This window comes from Pseudorasbora parva, chromosome 8 (genome assembly GCF_024679245.1).
Source record: "Pseudorasbora parva isolate DD20220531a chromosome 8, ASM2467924v1, whole genome shotgun sequence".
Taxonomy (NCBI): Eukaryota; Metazoa; Chordata; class Actinopteri; order Cypriniformes; family Gobionidae; genus Pseudorasbora; species Pseudorasbora parva.
The window spans coordinates 27,442,258-27,462,481 of NC_090179.1; the positions used below are offsets into that span (position 1 = coordinate 27,442,258).

The following is a 20,224-nucleotide window of genomic DNA, read 5'->3' on the forward strand; positions in this document are numbered from 1 at the left end:
CTAGCCCTAGGGTGGCCAGTCAGGTGTCCATGGTGTATATTTTTCTTAATAGCTACTTCTTCTAGGTGCTTAGGTGTTTGAAAGTTGAATGGTCTATTTGAGATCATTAGGATATGCAGTGTTACTTTAAAGTTACGAGGGAGTGATATTTGTTGAATGTAGTCATTTGCTCATGTCATTGGGTTGTAACCCCCAGGTTTCCTAAAGCAGACAAATATGAGTGAGTCCTAAAACCATGTATGTTTTTAATAATGGTTTTTCTCTGCATGCAGCATTCATGCTTTCCACACAGCTCAATCCCATGGCTGAGCAAAACCAGTTGGTCTCTAACTGTGTCTGTATGCTGAAAAGGAGCGTCACTAATGTTCTCAAGGATGGACGGTAAGCATTCGTTTCAAGGTCTTGATTTAAATATTTTTTTTTCTTACAGTTGTAATTATTAGCAAGTTTCTCTGTGGCTCTGCTTTATTTATACTACCATTTAAAAGTTTGCGGGCAGTTAGATTTAAAAAAAAAAAATGTTTTTGTAAGAAGTCTGTAAGGCTTATCAAGGCAACATTTATTTGATAAAAAAATACAGTAAAACAATAATATTATGAAGTATTATTACCATTTAAAATAAATATTTTCTATTTTAATATATTTAAAAATGTAATGTATTCCTTTGGCAAAGCTGAATTTTCAGCATTCATGACTCCAGTCTTGTGTCACAATCCTTTAGAAATCATTCTAATATGTTTGTTGTTCAAAAAAATGTATTATCATCAATGCTGACTTTTTTTTAGTGGAAACGGTGATAACATTTTTTTCAGGATATTTTGAAGAGAAAAGGAAGAAAGTAAAAAGAAAAAGCAACATTTATGTGAAATAGATATCTTTATAACATTATAATACCTTTGGGAAATGTATTGTTGCTGAATAAAATTATAAATTTCTATCAAACTATAGAAGTGATATCGCTACCTGACTCTTTTGAGTAGTGTATTTTCATTAATACATATTATTAAGCTTTTGTTTCTTGTACACAGACGCGTGGTGGTTATACTGGACTTGGAAGTGCTCAAGTCTGCCGATCAAATGCCAGGAAAAATTGGAGACCCTACTCCTTATGTGGAGGGTGAGAGTACATTTGTTGTTTTTTTGATTTATTTAATTTTTGCTCATATAAAGCAGACATCCCACCTCTCCCGGAAGTTCCTGGAGTCTTCCGAAAATGTATAAAGGCTCCCTGAAGCCTGCAAATTATGTACAATATCCAGAAATTGAATGAGCGGGAGAGAAGCTGTTTCCACCTGGTATTATGTGTTTTTGGTGATCTGATCACAGGTGGTCAGCCAAGAAGCATTAGTTTACACCTGGTATTCTCATTATGGCCGTTTCACACCGCAAGCATGAGCAGCTCTTTTTTTTTTTTTCCGTCGTGCGTGTTAAGCAACGAGTGCATTCACACTGAGGGTAGGTGGGTCACGTGAGCAGCAGTGAAGCAAGGGCTTTGGATTTTTGGCTGCGCTGCAAACATTCAAATAAAGAGAGAGCACACTTTTGATGGACAAAATAAATATTTCACACAAAAAAAGTACTCAAAATGCACAGAATAAGCTAGCAGAATAAGTCTGGTGTGATTTAACAAGAACTAAATTACATGAACTAACAAGATTTTCCCATATCAATTTGTTCTTAATCATTTGGTTTGGGTGAAAGTATGGTGTATTATAAAAAAGCTAAAGTAAACAGTCAGAACATATGATATTTTTATGATATTCATATGATACTTTCTTTTAGTTTATTATGTAATAGACTTTCAAAGACAGGTATATATGTTTTAACACTATAACCAAATCAAATCCGAGTATGACTGAAATCACATGATTTATCCTCCCTCTATGTAAAGAGCTTTGAGGACCCAAAAAAGCACTATACAAATCAATATATTATTATTATTGTTGATATTATTATGATCAGAGTTGTTTGTGGTCTACCATTTACATGCATTTCAGACTTAAACTTTCAAGACCAATCACGTTTGTAAATGTCTAACTTCTAAAAATATAGTTATTTTTGTAGTGAAATGCTCACCACAAAACATTTTTCTTTAAAAATGTGCTAAATCTCACACAAGGTGCATCTGCACATGGCAAGTGTCCAGCACGCTGCAGGCAGCGATACTAGACTCAATTGTCGGCTTTGTATTGTTGTATACTTTCCTCTACAATGAATGGTCTCCTCCTTTTAGGTTCAGTTCCTCACAGGGCATCAAGTCAAAGCACTGTGGGTAACTATTCAGCACCTAGTGCCACTGTCAGGTATTTCTTCCGCTAAAGAATGACTCCACTGTCTTGTCTCTTGGAAAACTGTTCTATCTTAGCATGAACACCCAGAGTAACACGAAAAGTATCTCTTGCAGTAGGGAATTCTCCAGTGGTCTACGGGAGCCTGCGATGAGTCCATCCCATAATGTGGCCTACTGCAGAGAGTCAGCATTGGAGATGCCTGTGTACAAACTGCCCTTTCTCTACAAATATGGTTCTGGCACACGCTCCAAGACATACACCAGTCTAAAAGCTCTGCGTCACAGTTTAAGTTCTGAGATGACACTGCCATCTAGTGGTCAGGTTAAATTCAAACATATAGCCAGTGATGCGAATCTTGGATGTAAATAAATATCAATACTGTGTTTGTGAGAATCGATACAGTATTGTTAAAAATATCTAAATATTCACATGTAACAATATTTTCTTAAACCCCTAATACCTAAATCCAGTTAGTGAACGAATAAAATAATGTATCATACAGAATTACATTATAAAGCTTTTTATTTTGATAATTACATTTTTCCAGTTTTTTTCAGTTTTTGGGTAAAAATAGCTGTGGATAGTATGCAGCAAGCATTTCACAATCATATAAGCAAAACATTTATATGATCTAGCTGTATTGCAATCTGGTCCCCTGATTTGGACCCACTTTATATTAGGTGGCCTTAAGTACTATGTACTAACATTGTTATTAATAATTTGATACAATGCACTTATTGTGTACATACAGGATTTTAAATTGTACTTCCTTTTAAAAAAATACCTGCATTTAATTACGTCTGTAATTAATTTCTGTAGTTAAAGTTTTAAATACACAGTTGGCACTTCCCTTACACCTAACCCTACCTTTAAACTTACCCATACCACCACACCTGTCCTTAACTACCCTTATCTCACCTCAATATCAGCAAAGGTGTTTTGCAATACAATTTGAACACAGTAAGTACATTATACTTGTTTTTTGATGTAAGTACAAAGTACTTAATGCCACCTAATGTAAAGTGGTGCCCCTGATTTTCCACAAATGTATCAATAATATCTTGATAACTTGAGAGAAATTTCTTGTTTCTTTTCCCAACTCTTCACTCAAATCTCCCATTTCATATAAACTTTATTTCTATCCACTTTTAATTAATATATTCATATTCTTTGCAGTGGTAAACTATGAAAAGGCTGTAGTACAGGTGCCTTTTTTTTCTAATTTCAAAACTATTTAGCACGTTTTTGTCGTGCTCGTGCTGCTCATGTCCCACATCGTTCAAAGTGAAGAGTGCTTAATATGATTGATCACTCATTTGTCTTTGTGGGAAAATAATTATAATTATATACATATACAGTGAGGAAAATAAGTATTTGAACACCCTGCTATTTTGCAAGTTCTCCCACTTAGAAATCATGGAGGGGTCTGAAATTGTCATCGTAGGTGCGTGGCCACTGTGAGAGACATCTAAAAAAAAATCCAGAAAACACAGTGTATGATTTTTGAACTATTTATTTGTATGATACAGCTGTAAATAAGTATTTGAACACCTGAGAAAATCAATGTTAATATTTGGTACAGTAGCCTTTGTTTGCAATTACAGAGGTCAAACATTTCCTGTAGTTTTTTACCAGGTTTGCACACACTGCAGGCAGGAGGGATTTTGGCCCACTCCTCCACACAGATCCTCTCTAGATCAGTCAGGTTTCTGGCCTATCACTGAGAAACACAGAGTTTGAGCTCCCTCCAAAGATTCTCTATTAGGTTTAGGTCTGGAGACTGGCTAGGCCACGCCAGAACCTTGATATGCTTCTTGCAGAGCCAGTCCTTTGTTATCCTGGCTGTGCTTCGGGTGATTGTCATGTTGGAAGACCCAGCCTCGACCCATCTTCAATGCTCTAACTGAGGTTGTTCCCCAAAATCTTGCAATACATGGCCCCGGTCATCCTCTCTTTAATACAGTGCAGTCTCCCTGTGCCATGTGCAGAAAAACATCCCTAAAGCATGATGCTATCACCCCCATGCTTCACAGTAGGGATGGTGTTCTTGGGATGGATCATAATTCTTCTTCCTCCAAGCACATTTAGTAGAATTATGACCAATAAGTTATATTTTGGTCTCATCTGACCACATTACTTTCTCCCATGACTCCTCTGGATCATCCGAATGGTCATAGACGGGCCTGGACATGTGCTGGTTTAAGCAGGGAAACCTTCTGTGCCATGCATGATTTCAAACCACGATGTCTAAAGCCTAGTTCAGACTGCATGATTTTGAAAGTCGCCGGGTCCACGGCTCTTTTCACACTACATGACCATCTGGGGTATCATTCAGTCACTGCTGTGTTCACACTTCACAATGGTTTGACGACAGAGTTCACACTGCATGACTGAACAAGAGGAAGAATCGCCGACAACTCTCTCTCTCTCTCTGCTGCGCAATCTACGTTTCCCAACTACATGTGCGATGTGACAAGTAAACATTGCGAGATCACAGGAGTTCTCGTGCGAGACTTGGAATTGTTTTCAAAAGTGATCAACTGCACAACGTTTGCTTCAAATTGTATGTGCGCTGATTTGTGGAGAATAAAAAAGATTATGGCGGAAGAAATTGTTGGATTGTGGAGGTTGGATCTTGGAGCCAGGATTGTGTTTCGCAAAGACAGTTTGTGGTAAATAAACAATTTGGTAATGTGCTGCTGCTGGATGTGCAAATGTTTGGGCTTTGTTTCTGTTTGATATAATTGTAAATATATCTATTAAAATACTGATATTCTGCTCTATAACTCCTCCCTGAACCTCCCACTGCCCTGTATCGCACTCTTTCATTGGCTGTTGGTCATCGCCGATGTAATTTTCAGTCAGAACGCAGTTCACACAGCAGGAGTTTCAATCGCCGTCAGGTCCAGATATTTAGCATGCCAAATATCTCACTGCTGTCGGCGATTCTCTCTGATCATGTCTTTGATTATTCACACTGCGTGATTGTCACTCGCGTGCACAAGCACCGATTTGCCTATGCTCTCGGGCATTTGTCGGCAATTTCACAAAACCCGCCGGCGACACAAAAATCGGGCAGTGTGAACTAGGCTTTAGTGTTTTACCAACAGTAACCTTGGAAATGGTGGTCCCAGCTTTTTTCAGGTCATTGACCAGCTCCTCTCCTGTAGTTCTGGGCTGATTTCTCACCGTTCTTATGATCATTGAGACCCCACAATCGCTTCTTCCATTTTCTAATGATTGCTCCAACAGTGGACCTTTTTTCACTAAGCTTGGCAATTTCCCTGTAGCCCTTTCCAGCCTTGTGGAGGTGTACAATTTTGTCTAGTGTCTTTGGACAGCTCTTTGGTCTTGGCCATGTTAGTAGTTGGATTCTTACTGGTTGTATGGGGTGGACAGGTGTTTTTATGCAGCTAACAACCTCAAACAGGTGCATCTAATTTAGGTTGATAAATGCAGTGGAGGTGGATTTTAAAAGCAGACTAACAGGTCTTTGAGGGTCAGAATTCTAGCTGATGGACAGGTGTTCAAATACTTATTTGCTGCTGTATCACAAATAAATAGTTAAAAAAATGTATACTTTGTGATGACCATTTCAGGCTCCTCCATGATTTCTAAGTGGGAGAACTTGCAAAATAGCAGGGTGTTCAAATACTTATTTTCCTCACTATATATATATATATATATATATATATATATATATACACACACATATATATCTGTGTGTGTGTCTGTATGTATGTGTGTGTGTGTGTATATGTATACATTTAACTATTAGATTAAGTTCTTACACAAGTGCTAAAATAACGTATGTTTGAGCCTTTCTATTTATAAATGTTAGGTCTGTATATCTCCTCAAAATGACTTTTTGCAAGGTGGGATGTCTGAATTTAATTTTAGCATTGAGCCATGTCTATCACCTTGTTTAGAGGGATTCAATTTGATCAATTGCTTCATGTTCCTATCTTTTGTTTTGTAGGTCAGTCAAAGGCACAACAGAGTACAGCTCCAACTGTACGTCCATTACAGCCTCTGAATGGAAGTGATGGTAAAGAAATTAACATATGTATCTAATTTATTTAGTGTAGTTGTTTAAAAACCATCACGTTTACTTGAACAGTGTTACTGAGCTGTGATGAATTAGCTGACTGCTGTGATTGAAGTTCTGAATTGCTAAATTATTATATATTATATAGATTAGACCCATATGACTAAAATAACTAAAATATTTTAGATGAAATCTGATACTGATTTGAAAATAATCACTGACCGATTTTCTTAGGTGAAATGACAAACAGCCTGTTAATTAAACAAACAAAAAAAATGAAAAAGAATATGTTGGAAATATTGCAAACGTGGAATACTGGGAAGTAGAAACCATATTAAGTAGAACACCAGTAGAAACGGTAGGAATCATTTTGTAGATAGTTATATTTTGTTTTTGGATCGACTAGTCCAAGCCAGTTTTGCCAAGTCAACTGTAGGCTTTTTCCTACACCAAATATTATTTGTAGCAGACCTGCCAATAATCGCAAGGAGCATTGTTAATTCTGATGAGAAGCCGGCTGTACAAATTTTATAATCACATTTGATTTCCGCATTTTGCTTTGAAACTAAATCTTCCACCATCGTTTTGTCGCTCACTCTCACTGCTGATCTGTGTTGTGACTCTTGTTTGGATCATGCTGAATTGGGCAGACATTCAGTTTTTAATGGTGTCTTCTCTATCTGAACTAAATTATTTTTATTATTATAAAACTACGGGGAGGCGGTGCCGCGGAGGCCAAGTGTTTTTTTGTGCAAATATTGCAGCAAGCCTAACCTCTAATATAGTAATGTATCAAATGAGTGGGTTAAAGGTACAGCATTAGTTAGGAGAATTTTTTTTTTCTTCCTTAATGTAAATTATCTGTATCGGCAGATATCGATCTGAATAATTGGGATTGGCGAAGAAATTTAGCGTCTGTGCATCTAGTAGAAAGGTTTCCTTTCATTCCCTTTAATGTGTAGTTACCCTTTTTTTTATTAAAGGTGCCCTAGAATGAGTTAAAACAATGTTAAATTGTTCACTGATATCTACACAGAGATACAGTTTAACAGGTCCATTTACAACCCTATAAATTGTCCCTAGCATGTAATGCTCTGTTTTTGCCTTATTTGGAAGTCATGAATAATAATGTTGAGCTCTGCTCTGATTGGCTTATTTCAGCAGCTCACAGCTGTTCAGCGAAGCGCCTCGTGAGTCCTGACCGTCCTGACAGAACATAGACCGACTGAATGACACTTTAAGCAGAACATCTCAAATGGAGATTGATAAAATGCAGCCTATTTGTTTATTGGTGTTTTCAGATCATCCGCGCGCGAGAGAGCTCGCGTTCATGCGGTTGCCAGATTTCAGTCGTTTAAAGCCCCCAAACAGAGCTTTTCTGTAACCTTTTCTTTACCTAAACATGTCCAATCTGGCAACCATATGCATGTGAGCTCTCGTGCGTGGTGCGGATTATCTGAAAACACCAATAAACAAGTAAGCTGCATTTAAGCAATCTCCATTTGAGATGTTCTGCTTAAAGTGTGTCATTCAGTCTATATTTTAGACTTGTTTTTTTCCGTCAACGATATTGCATGTTTATATAACGTTAGTCACAATGTAGGCTACGCGGTGACTGATGTGCTCTTAATACAAGAATGCAAAAACATCATAGGCCTACTTGATTTCTAAAAAATATGAATATATAAGTTATATTTTTACAAAATGAATGGCCTTGTCAGATGACTATCGTTTTAACTTGGATAAGGTGACGTTTGCTAGAAGGATCGAGTGAACGATCTGGTAAGCAACGTATCTACGGTTGTATTTTGTAATACAAAATAATATCAACCTTTGTCATTAGACACACTATTTCGTTTTGTATGGTACTTGGAGTTTCCTATTGTTCCTGTACTAGCATCTTGCGTTATCTAGACAATGCTGTCTCTATAAGAAACTTTCGATTTAATCAGAAATTGTTTAAACAGCTAATCAATAAATGGATATATCACTACATACTGCTTGCAGGAATACAGTTGCCCCTTTCTTCAGTTAAAGACGATGAGCAAGCTTGCGATATATAATAAACCATGACTGTTGACATATGACAACAGTCCCCTGCACAGCCTAAACATGACTTGTGTCATGAGAGCTGCCGTTTTTGCTATCCTCGAGTGTCTTTACCTGCAGTCTTAATGATTCGGCTCCGCCTGACAATGTTTGGACAGATGCAAATGTTAGGGGCGTGCGTATAAATGATCCCCAACGCTTGCGTCTCGGTTGGGTTTATGTTGAGAAGCACTCATGGTGTTTTTGATTCATAAGATTTACATAAGAAGTTGGAGGCAATGGTGTTTGAGACTCACAGTACGTGATGTCCATGTACTGAACTCTTATTATTTCTCTATGGCAAGGTTCATTCTAGGGCACCTTTAAAGCATTTGAAGGCTTTTGAATGTCATGTGTTTTGGGCACAGAGTTTAATCTTCTTGTTAACGTGTATAACTTCACAGTGTATTTACAAGCTGCATTAAACAGCTGTTTTAATTCACACTTAAACATTTTTCACCCAAGATTGTTGTGGAGGTGTTATGTGACAACAATGTGTCATAAATGCAAAATTGGTGTCTCTTAACTTGTGACTGTTTTAGTTCTTGTGTGGTGATCTGTTGTTTTCTTCTCTACTCCCTTTAGGTTCAATGAACAGACCTCCTGCTCAGAGCTTCGGGAAAAAGCCCATGGCTGCCCCCAACACTCCTGGAGGCAGCTCTAAAGTTGTGCCGATTGCCGGCCTTAATCCATACCAGTCAAAGTGAGTCTAAATTTCACATCTACACTCCTGAACTTCCCTCTTTCCAGTCCAATGGACCTTTGCATATAGCATTGTGTTGTGCATAATTCATAAGTGTGTGTTGTTTTCTTTAGGTGGACTGTCAGAGCACGAGTCACCAACAAGAGTTCCATTCGCACATGGAGTAACTCCAGGGGAGATGGGAAGCTTTTCTCCATGGAGCTTGTGGATGAAAGTGTAAGCATTTATCAGCAGTGATTAGATCAGAATCTTGTAAGAGTGTTAATATGCAATGACGTATTTTGTTTCTTGTAGGGGGAGATCAGAGCAACTGGGTTTAATCACGAGGTGGATAAATTCTACTCCCTCATCGAGCAGGGAAAAGTAAGGCCTACTTCCTTCTCAATTGTGTTAGCTGTTATCAAATAAGGTGGTGTGTAAGTAGGGCTAAACAGTTTATCAAAACAATAAGGCAATGACAACTGTTGATCACGTGATCTGATTTTTCCCTCTTGTTGTACTCAGGTCTACTACATCTCCAAAGGCACCCTGAAGATTGCTAACAAACAGTTCTCTTCACTTAAGAATGACTATGAGATGACACTCAATGGAGAGACAAGCATTATTCCTTGCGAAGACAGCCATGATGTCCCCATGGTGCAGTGTGACTTCATTTCCATTGCTGACCTGGAGTCCAGGGAGAAAGACACCATCGTAGGTGAGCATCTGCCTCTGGTCTGTGCGATTGGCATCATCAATAACCAACATTTTAATAATTAATCGCTGTGAAGACAGTAGCGTGGCTTAGCGAAACAAATGTGTTGAGGCCCAGGAGGTTGTGGTAATTATAATGTTGATGATGAGCACAATATTAATAATGCTTATGACAGTAATGGCCTGTGGCGCAGATTGACTTTGTGTCCCTGTCGGGTTCTAGCAGAACTGGAGGAGAAAGATGCTGTCACTGGTAGACTGAAGAGTCAATAAGCATTCTTCTAATTATGGTAATAGCATTTGAGCATTCTGAGGTGCAGCAGGCATATTTCTTATCCGAGATTTGAGTCAGGTGCTGGCAGTGATTTGTGAAACGCTCCTAATGGCAGCTAAATGATTCATAAAGGTGTCTGATATGAGAGGATTAAGATGGTGCGCTGTAATGGAGCGTTGTATGGGTGTTGTGGAATTACGTTCTGGATGAGTGTTATAGTCATCCCAAACCTGTTTGCTGTTTGTAAATTTGGGGGAGTAGCAGTCTTGTAAACTCCTGTGGTGTATGTGTTTATAGATGTAATCGGAGTATGTAAAAACACTGAGGATGTGACGCGCATCACAACCAAGAACAGTCGTGAGGTTTCCAAGAGAAACATCCAATTGATGGACATGTCCGGCAGAGTCATCCAGCTCACCATGTGGGGTAATGATGTAGGTAACAGACCAGATCAATCTTTATGCATTTTTCATTATACATTTCAGTGCCTTTAATGTTAAAATTAGTCAAATGTAAAATATTCTCAATATAAATTAGGATTTTGTAGTAATCATTGTGATGATAATTTTTTTAAATTACATTTCATATATTGTTTTTTGGAGTCATTCAGATATGCTAATTTTGTGGCAAAATTTTAGTTTTTGTTATTGATGCTGAAAACGGTTGTGCTGCTTAATGTTTTTGTTTCAGTGATTTCTTTGAGTATCATGTTCAAAACAACAGCATTTATTTGAAATAAAAAATATTTTGTGACATTATAAATATCCTTGTTGAAACTGTTTATCAAAACAATTCATCCTTGCTAAATAAAAGTAATCATTTTTTAAGTATTGACCACAGACCTAATCACAGCAGTGTATGGTTGACACTGCTGTGATCAGGTCTGTGGTCAATACTTAAGAAATGATTACTTAAGTATCGAGAACCAGTTCTAACTTTTAAAAAATAACAATGCTTTTGGAATCATTTAGAAAATTTGTTTTCGATTCCGATCATCGGTTGCAAATGCGCAAGTTTTGGTTTTCATAGTGGCCATCTGATTTCCGGAAGTGCTTGCTGCGCCCGCTTGTTCTTGCAGCCATGGAACACTGTAAGCGGCGCTCTAAAGTGTGGATTTATTTCACTTTTAAAAAGCCTGGGTTGCAACTAGTGTTGTCAAAAATATTGATACTGAAATACCTGAAACGATACGATTCTCACAGTATTGACACCAGCCTCACTCTCCTCTCTGACCGACAGCAAATTGACAAGCACCCGCATATTCTCATTCAGCCCGGTTAACCCTCTAAGCAAGGCGACCGCTCGTTTTGCTGGATTTTTCCTTGTGACAGAGTCTTCGTGTGTGATTGGTCTGAATTTCGTGCAGCATTTCACAAAATTCTACTAATCCCCACAGATTACGTGCTCACATCTAAAGGGCACACATACCGTAATAAAGCCGCCTCTGACATACAAGTGCAAACATGTGCTTATTATTGATCAAATACACTCAAAACAATTCTCAGTGCACATCTGGAAGAGTATTAAAGTAAACACAGTCGTAAACAGTTCAGGAAGAATGAGTAACAGGAACAGTGTTTAGGATCCATGCGTGCATCATGTCTTAAAGGGACAGCAGTTATTTGTTATTCAAACTACAAAAAGACAAACGACCACACTGCTCTTGACTGATCAACTTGTGTAACTTAAACGGTTACATCTGTAGGTTTTTAAAATTTTTACAAAGAATGTGATCCAATGTTATTTTTAATTTAATTACTTTGCGTTTTTTTTTTTTATTCAATTTCTTACCTGAATGTTAGACCTACTTGAATAAATAAAGCGGTTCACTTGTATCTATTACACTTGTATCTTTTATTCTGTTGTATTTATTTGTGCTATTGTTTGTAGTCTGTTTTTGTTCTTATTTTATTTCTGTTTACTCGTCTTTTTAAATCCAATTTACCATTCGAAGTCAAGCATCCTTGTGTTCAAGCGCTCAAAACTGTCACTTTTCACCCAGCCGTCCAATCACAGTGGAGGAGGGGCGGGACAAATACAACACAGACCAACTGCCATATTCTGCGTGTCGTCATCAGATGAAAACAAGCAATAATTAAAGCTGCGAGCAGCGATGACGGGCCCAAGCCGGGGGCACCGCCACCCCGGTGGCATCAGCTTAACTGTGCACAGCATGCAATAGGCATTTAATATGGGAAAAAATAAATAATGGGACTATGTCAAAGTCATTTGAGTTCACCTCATTAACTGCAGCAACTGGTGCTGCTATGACCAGGAACCACAACAGTCACATCTATGAGATCAATTACATTTCATTCTTTAATTTTATGTCAGATGATGTCAAATGTCAATTTCAAAATGAGTGCAGAATACTGTCCAAACGCTGAAGTTATATTATCCTTACACTTCTCTTAAAAATAAATTAAGCTAAATCACAGAGACCACAACAATGATTTTAATATCAGTGTCAGGTAAGAGTAATATGCGTGCATAAAATTTATAGAAGTTTATTATAAACAGCCACTTTTATAAGATCATGTGAATTTTTTTTTTTTATCCATTTGAATTTTATCAATAAATAATTAGTTTAAAGAGGTGTCATACGTGATCTTTGCAAACACAGCGCATGACCTTCTTTAAAGCCCATGTTATAGAAAACAATTAAAAGTATTAGGACATCACTTTCAATTATGTGCAAATGTATTTTTTGCAGCTCAATATATATATAATACATTTTTTTAAACTTATTTTTCACAATAAAGTGATAGATATTGCTGATAGCCTATGATATGAAATGGTTAAATTATGAAAAACAAGAAACAAGGCGACACACAGAGTGAGAGAGACCCCCTCCACACACACACACACACACACACACACACACACACACACACACACATAGAGTGATCCTGAGAGAGGGAGAGTGAGGGGGAAGGGGAATGACAGACACAAAATCTAAACAGTGAGAGATCATTGTTTTTATTTCACTGTCTGAAAACACTGTTTTGCAATAACAACAATAGTTTTATCTTCAAAGCAGTGTTCCTAGGACATATCCAACCTGGTTACTAAACAAGGCTACACTCTCACCTTCTGGTTATTCTATATGCCGGTAGCTCATTGGTTCTCATTTTTGTCCTTAAACAAAAGGCATTATTCTTCTCATTTTTAAGTTACACACACTACTTATTTTTTCCTTTTCTTTTTAAAGACAATTAAATGTGTTTTTTCTTTTGTTAGTAATGTTTTTTTATATTTATATATTTTTATTAATAATTATTGGTATTAACACAATTATTTAACTAATTATATAAAACAATATTGTCAATGCCCTACAAATAAACTGGTTTTATACATGATTTTTTTTATTCAAACCCAGAATAATATGTTTAATCCTTTAATGCAGGCCAAAGCACAGCATTGAGAGGTAATCTTTTTAGACAGAAGAGTGGCTCTCTCTCTCTCACACACACACACACACACACACACACACACACACACACACACACACACACACACACACACACACACACACACACACACACACACACACACACTCACTGTAGAAATCAGTGACACGTGTCCCCATGAGTCTGTGTGCATTCAGGTTGAAGTCCCCACCAGGCTAGAAAAAAGAACACACACACACACACACACACACACACACACACACACACACACACACACACACACACACACACACACACACACACACACACACACACACACACACACTAGTAATGCTAAAGTATGCTGCAGGCAACTCTTATCAGTTCAGCCCATCCCCCCCCCCACCCCCCCCCCCCCCACACACACACACACACACACACACACACTCACTCATGTCTGGTTCACTATCTGTTTGGGGACTCACCATAGACATAATGGTTTTTATGCTTTACAAACCATATATTCTGTCCTCCTGCCCCTACCCCTAAACCTACCAATTTCACAAAACTTTCTGCATTTTTACATTTTCAAAATAACTCATTCTGTATGATTTATAAGCTTTTGTACCCATTGGGACCTCAATTTAGGCCCCTACAGTGACATGTGTCCCCATGAGTCTGTGTGCATTCAGGTTGAAGTCCCCACCAGGCTAGAACAACACACACACACACACACACACACACACACACACACACACACACACACACACACACACACACACACACACACACACACACACAGTAGTAATGCTGAAGTATGCTGCAGGCAACTCAAATCAGCTCAGCCCATCCCCCCATCCACAACACCCCCCTTCACCCCCCCGCCCCTGCCCCTCACACACACACACACACACACACACACACACACACACACACACACACACACTCATGTCTGGTTCACTATCTTTTTCTGGGGACTCACCATAGATGTAATGGTTTTTATGCTGTACAAACCATATATTCTGTCCTCATACACTGCTCCTACCCCTAAACCTACCCATCACACAACTTTCTGCATTTTCACCTTTTCAAAGTAACTCATTCTGTTTGATTTATAAGCTTTTGTACCCATTGGGAAGTCCCCATGAGTCTGTGTGCATTCAGGTTTAAGTCCCCACCAGGCTAGAAAACCATTCACACACACACACAGAGGTAAGGTTTTTTTGCTTGAAAACTTATACAATATTGCCCTCTATTGGACATTTAAGGGAGAGCATAAGTGTTGAAAAAAAAAAAAAAAAAAAAAAAAAAAAAAACCGTGTGCTATATAGAATAACCAGCAGGTGGGAGTATAGCCTTATTTATGAACCAGGCACTTGTGTTCTTATTTTGTGTTTTTTAGGCTTTTGCTACGGGAACACCGTTTGAGATATCCAATAACCGTTCGCATTTTAGCATCTTCTGTATATTTACTTCATGTTGTCCGAGTTTGGAGGAGATTGAATGAATCGCTTTTGAGGAGAAGGTAAAAACTCAGAGCTCGCTTTGCCACTTCTTGTTATCTTCCAACCAAATTATCTGACTTCCTGTTGGTCAGAGCTAATGACTGTAAATTAGAAAGTTGTCCGGCTCAAAATGTACAATATATATACCGAGTTTGGTGAATGTAGATAAAACTAACCCCCCCACTTTGGACAAAAGTGACACACTTCCTGCTGCCAGTTGGTGGCGCTATAACTTTGACTCACAAAAGTCATATCCATGTGATCGGCCTCTTACAACGAACACACAGCTGAAGTTTCATCAAAATGAATTAATGTATGCAAAAGTTATAACACACTTCCTGTTTCCCTTTTCTCGCCATAAATTTGTCTCTTCGCCACGGCCAAACCGTTCGAGGTATCAAAAAGTTGCTCGCAATTTGGCATCCTCAGTGTCTTGACTTCATGCTGACCGAGTTTGGTGCTGATCGGGTGAATCGTCTAGGAGGAGTATCGCAAATTCCAGAGCATGCTTTTTCCGAACAACCCATAATAGCTCACTTCCTGTTGGGCGAAGCTTATGACTATGAGTGCGGAAGTTGTTTGGCCCGATGAGATCTATAAGTGTACCGAGTTTCATACATGTACGTGCAAGTGTGTTTAATATATAGACCCAGTTTTTCAAGGGGGCGCTGTTGAGCCCCCCTGCCACGCCCGGGGCAAAGGCCTCTGCCCGACCCTGTTGGCCGCGCATTCCGATGCGTGTGCAAAGTTTCAAGAGTTTTCGAGCATGGGAAAGGCCCCAAAAATGCCCAAAAGGCGAAAAGATAATAATAATAATAATAATAATCCTTAGAAGAACAATAGGGCTCTTCGCCCTTTCAGGGCTTGGGCCCTAATAACTGAACAAAATGATTTAAAACAAAAGCCAGAGCAAATACTTTACATTGGATCTGCAGTTTATATAGAATCAATACAGAAACAAACTACCTGTGAAATTAGTAAGACTTCCGCGGATTTTCCGTATCATAACAAGCAAAGAGTCTCATCTGTCAGCAGAGCGCCTAGCGTTTTCAGCTGGCTAAAAACGCTTTGGTGGACATGCGGCCTAAATGCAGTGTTTTTTCTCCCTCGTGGTATCGATGTGGCATGTTTTGACTCCACCCCTCAACGAATCGTAATTGAGAATTGAAAAGAACCAAAATCGAAAGTTAGAATCGGAATCAGAATCGTTCAAATCAAAACGATGCCGAACCCTACAGCACTGACATCCAGCCTTAAAAATTGTGATCTTCTACCAGATGATGTTCTCGAGCATTAAGAAAAAAACTTCCTCCCAGCTGTCAGATTTCAGCTTTTATTTTGCATGTCACCTATTCTCATGTCATTTTCTTGGGATTTGCCCTGAAAGACAGAATGCATAAAACCACAATTAAGCCCTAGTCGGACAGGATGGGGTAAAGTAATTACCAGAGCTTCTCAGTGATTTTAGTCCTTTCCGAATGTGCCATCTTATCATCATACGGGGCCAGTAAAAATGATGGTGACTTCTGTAAAAAGGTCTAGAAATATTTATAAATGAATTAAATTTTAAACATTTCATGTTTAAGTCATTTTCAGCAGTTTCCAAGTTTGGAGGCGCTTAAAAAGCATTCAGATGTGTTCTACGCGTTTGGACAAGTCCGTGGCAAACCTCAAGTGTTTTCTGCTTAACATTCAGAGGTTTTTTTTTAAAGGTCAAAAGCACTTGTCAAAACGTCTAAAGGGCCCCAAACCTGTGGAGACCTATAAGAGTTAATATGATGTGATGGCGGTGTGTAAAATGAGTTACCCCTTCCTTTTTTCCTGAGGTTTCTTATCCTGTGTGAATTGGCCATTAATATAAGAGCCTGTCCTGTGGTCAAATTACATTACTCCATCTACCCTTGTTAAACTAATCCTGTCCGAATAGGTCTTTAGATGGCAAATATTTATGGATCTTTTGATGTACTACTGCTAGCAAATTAAAGATGTTTACACTGTAGAAGGAATATATGCACTTTTTCAGTGCTTAACTATTCCCCTTTCCTTTCCACACTCTGTAGGCAGAGACCTTTGATGGCAGTGGGCAGCCCATCTTGGCAATTAAGGGGGCAAGATTATCTGACTTTGGTGGGCGTTCTCTCTCCACTCTCTACAGCAGCACAGTCATGATTAACCCCGATATTCCTGAGGCATACAAACTGCGGGGCTGGTGAGTGATTAAAAAAATAGTTTTCTTCTCTCTCTGTTTCTCTCTCAAATCATATAATACAGAAAATGTTGCATCTGTTGTTAAGTGTTTGTCCTAGACAAAACAGATGTGTTTTGATGCTCCCCTGTTTTTATTTCTCCACTTGTGAGAATTGCGACGAGCAGAGAGCAGACACTAAAATGCACACTCCAGAACTCCGAGAGGGTGAGCATGCTCATGCCTTTGATATCAAGATTAGCTCTATCAATGGCGCTCTGGTGGGCTTTGCATTCAGGCTGATATAGGAATGCAAATCATGGCTAATCCCCTGCCAAGATGTTCAATTTCCCTGGTGAACTCGTGTGACTTGGGTCCTTTGAGAACAGGAATGTTTATTTCTACTCTGGGGATGTGAAACAAGGAAGATGGGGAAATGACTGCGATGAACGCCTTGTTGAGAGATGATGATGTTATAAATACTTGCATACAAGACAGCAGCAATGATGGCTTCCTCTGTTTTTGAAGCACATGGGTGTTCCTAATCTTCATAGATTCTTATTGGGTACTGAAGGAATTTAAAAAAAAAAAACTGTTGTGGCTCTAACTCTTTAATGTTTTCTTCTGCTTTCTCTTGCCAATATAGGTTTGTGTTGGGGCTGCCAAATTTATAATTATGCATCTTAAAATATCTCAAATAGACCTTGTCACAGTTATTACATAATCACCAGATTGTGATGATTTGAGTAAGCCACAATCATTGAGCACTTTCAGTGGCAAATAGAAATCTAAATATTGAAATCCATTTAATAATGTGCTTTTACCTTTGCAGTAGAGTTTTATTTGAAAGCAGCAGATGTACTGGTATCATCTGTTTAAACATTTCTACCATTTTACTAATACTCATAGTGCTCCATTAAAGTTGTTTCATATATGGAGCAGGTCCACTTTTAGCTAAAAAATAAAATATTCCACTACTTCTACCTAGTTCAATTCATTTGCATAATTTATAAATTGTAAATATTTTTGGAGCTGATCTAAGGATGGGCGATATGGCCTAAAATCCATATTGCCATATACATTGCAGATTCTTTTGATAACGATATATTGCGATATATAAATTATAATAGGGTCTATGTAACCAGGTCTGAAATGGTTCTAAGGAAAGCGAACCTGTTAAATGTATTTTTTTTTTTTAAAGAAAGAAACGAAATGTAGTTTTGAGAAGATTTACTGTGCAAAACTGTAATAATACAACATAATGTTGCAGATAAATACAATTCAAGTACACTAGCTGAAGAGACTTTAACAAAGAAAAGAAAAAAGAAAAAGCTCCCTGAAATTAAGACAAAATAAAGCCATCTTTTACTCACCCTGCTGTTGTTCCAATGCCGTATGGCCTTTATCTTTTTCAGACCTCAAAAATTTCCTATAATGGCAGTGAATAGGCACCAGGCTAAAATTTAAAAAAAAGTATACAATAGTGTTACGAAATGATACAGTGAGATGCATGCCATTAGTGTTGTCACGATACCAAAATTGTGACTTCGATACGATACCAGACTAAAATACCTTGATACCGATACTAAATTGATACCATGGTAAAACCTGGTAAAATTGATGTCTGTATCTGTAACATCAAAATTCAGATCTGCCGACCACGTTAACATTGTTGCATAAGATACAGTAACCGTCTGCTGAAATAACATTTCATAAAAAATGGCAGCCTCATGCCCCAACCCCATAATTTTCGTAGTCTGAGAGAGAAGGTTTGAGTGCTGAGGTTCTATCCCTTTCCCTATGACAGAAATGAACAGATGGTGCATTTGTAAATATTTCCAAAAATTATTTCTGGGCAGATTGTATTCATCAGCCAACCTTTCAAATGGATTTATATTATTTCTATCATATAGGTTTGCTAGTGTAATGATACCTTTTCTACCCAATCTTTCCATAGAAGAGGATGTTTATTAATACGTAACTTTGTGTTATTCCAGATACAAGATTCAAAATTAAGGTAAACAACTGATTGTTAATGAATATATTTTAGTTATTTAGTCAAACATGTGGTGGTTTTCTATTTTTCATTTGTTTGATTAACATTAATCTCACAGAATATTATGTCTGTATTAAGACTTGCACAGATCTAATTGTATACGTTCACTAAAGACATATCCGACTGTGTTTACCTGAACTCTCGTCAGACGTGCATTTTTACATGTTTGACCATTGAAAACCAAACAATAATCCACGAAAGAACTGAATGGCGATCACATGTTGTCTGAAAGCATAGACTAAAAAAAATAAAGAAAAAATCTGAAAGGCGTGCGCTTCAGGTCAGAGTCCGGCAGCGTGAGCAGGTCCTGCGTCACGCCTTTTCTTCTCATGTAGGCATGTTTCTGTTGCTTTCTTTATCATGCGCTTCTCGTATGTATTTAAATCTTTTACTTCCAATGATTAGTGAACAGCTGAAGCAGAGCTCTGCACATACGTCCTGACACCTGCTGTCACACATCCACACAAATTAAGAAATACAGCTCATGTTAGCGTTGTCCTCCTTAAAGTACCGGTACTAATAAAAGTCCATATCGTACTGTTTGTAATAGCAGGGTATCGCTATACTTTTCTAGTACCGGTATATCGTGCAGCACTACATGCCATATATGGAAAGTGTTCCGAAGGCATACTATATGGTTTTGTGAAAAAGAAACCCATGAAAGAAACTCGTGCTTATACTGCCTTCACATGCTATTGGAAATTTGATGGTGGTAGAACAGATTAGTCATGTTACCACTCTTAGCCGGAACGGTTGCCCCACACACTCTACAGTATAGAGCTCCGGAGCTCATTAGTTTGCTGCTGTTTGTCGGAAGGCTTATGTCCAAATAATGGATGTTTCACCAGCTCTTCCGTTTTGCTTTCAGCTGTGTTTACTCAAGCTGACGAATATGATGCGTGGCAGCTTGTGGCTCTAAATTTCATGGGTAGATTGCGTCAACACGCATTATCAAGTGCAATAGAATTAAAATCTCTATCTTATGCCAATTT

General features: G+C 38.2%; 1 protein-coding gene across 1 annotated transcript in view; it reads left to right on the forward strand.

Moving 5' to 3' along the window:
• rpa1 (replication protein A1) overlaps nt 1-20,224 on the forward strand; it is a 52,227-nt gene that overhangs the window by 4,271 nt on the left and 27,732 nt on the right. Inside the window, exons 4-12 of the mRNA XM_067450599.1 lie at nt 273-381; nt 1,029-1,117; nt 6,271-6,339; nt 9,013-9,130; nt 9,244-9,346; nt 9,425-9,493; nt 9,635-9,827; nt 10,395-10,531; nt 17,052-17,200. Coding sequence (XP_067306700.1) covers nt 273-381; nt 1,029-1,117; nt 6,271-6,339; nt 9,013-9,130; nt 9,244-9,346; nt 9,425-9,493; nt 9,635-9,827; nt 10,395-10,531; nt 17,052-17,200 — 1,036 coding nt within the window. The remainder of the gene's footprint in view (nt 1-272; nt 382-1,028; nt 1,118-6,270; nt 6,340-9,012; nt 9,131-9,243; nt 9,347-9,424; nt 9,494-9,634; nt 9,828-10,394; nt 10,532-17,051; nt 17,201-20,224) is intronic.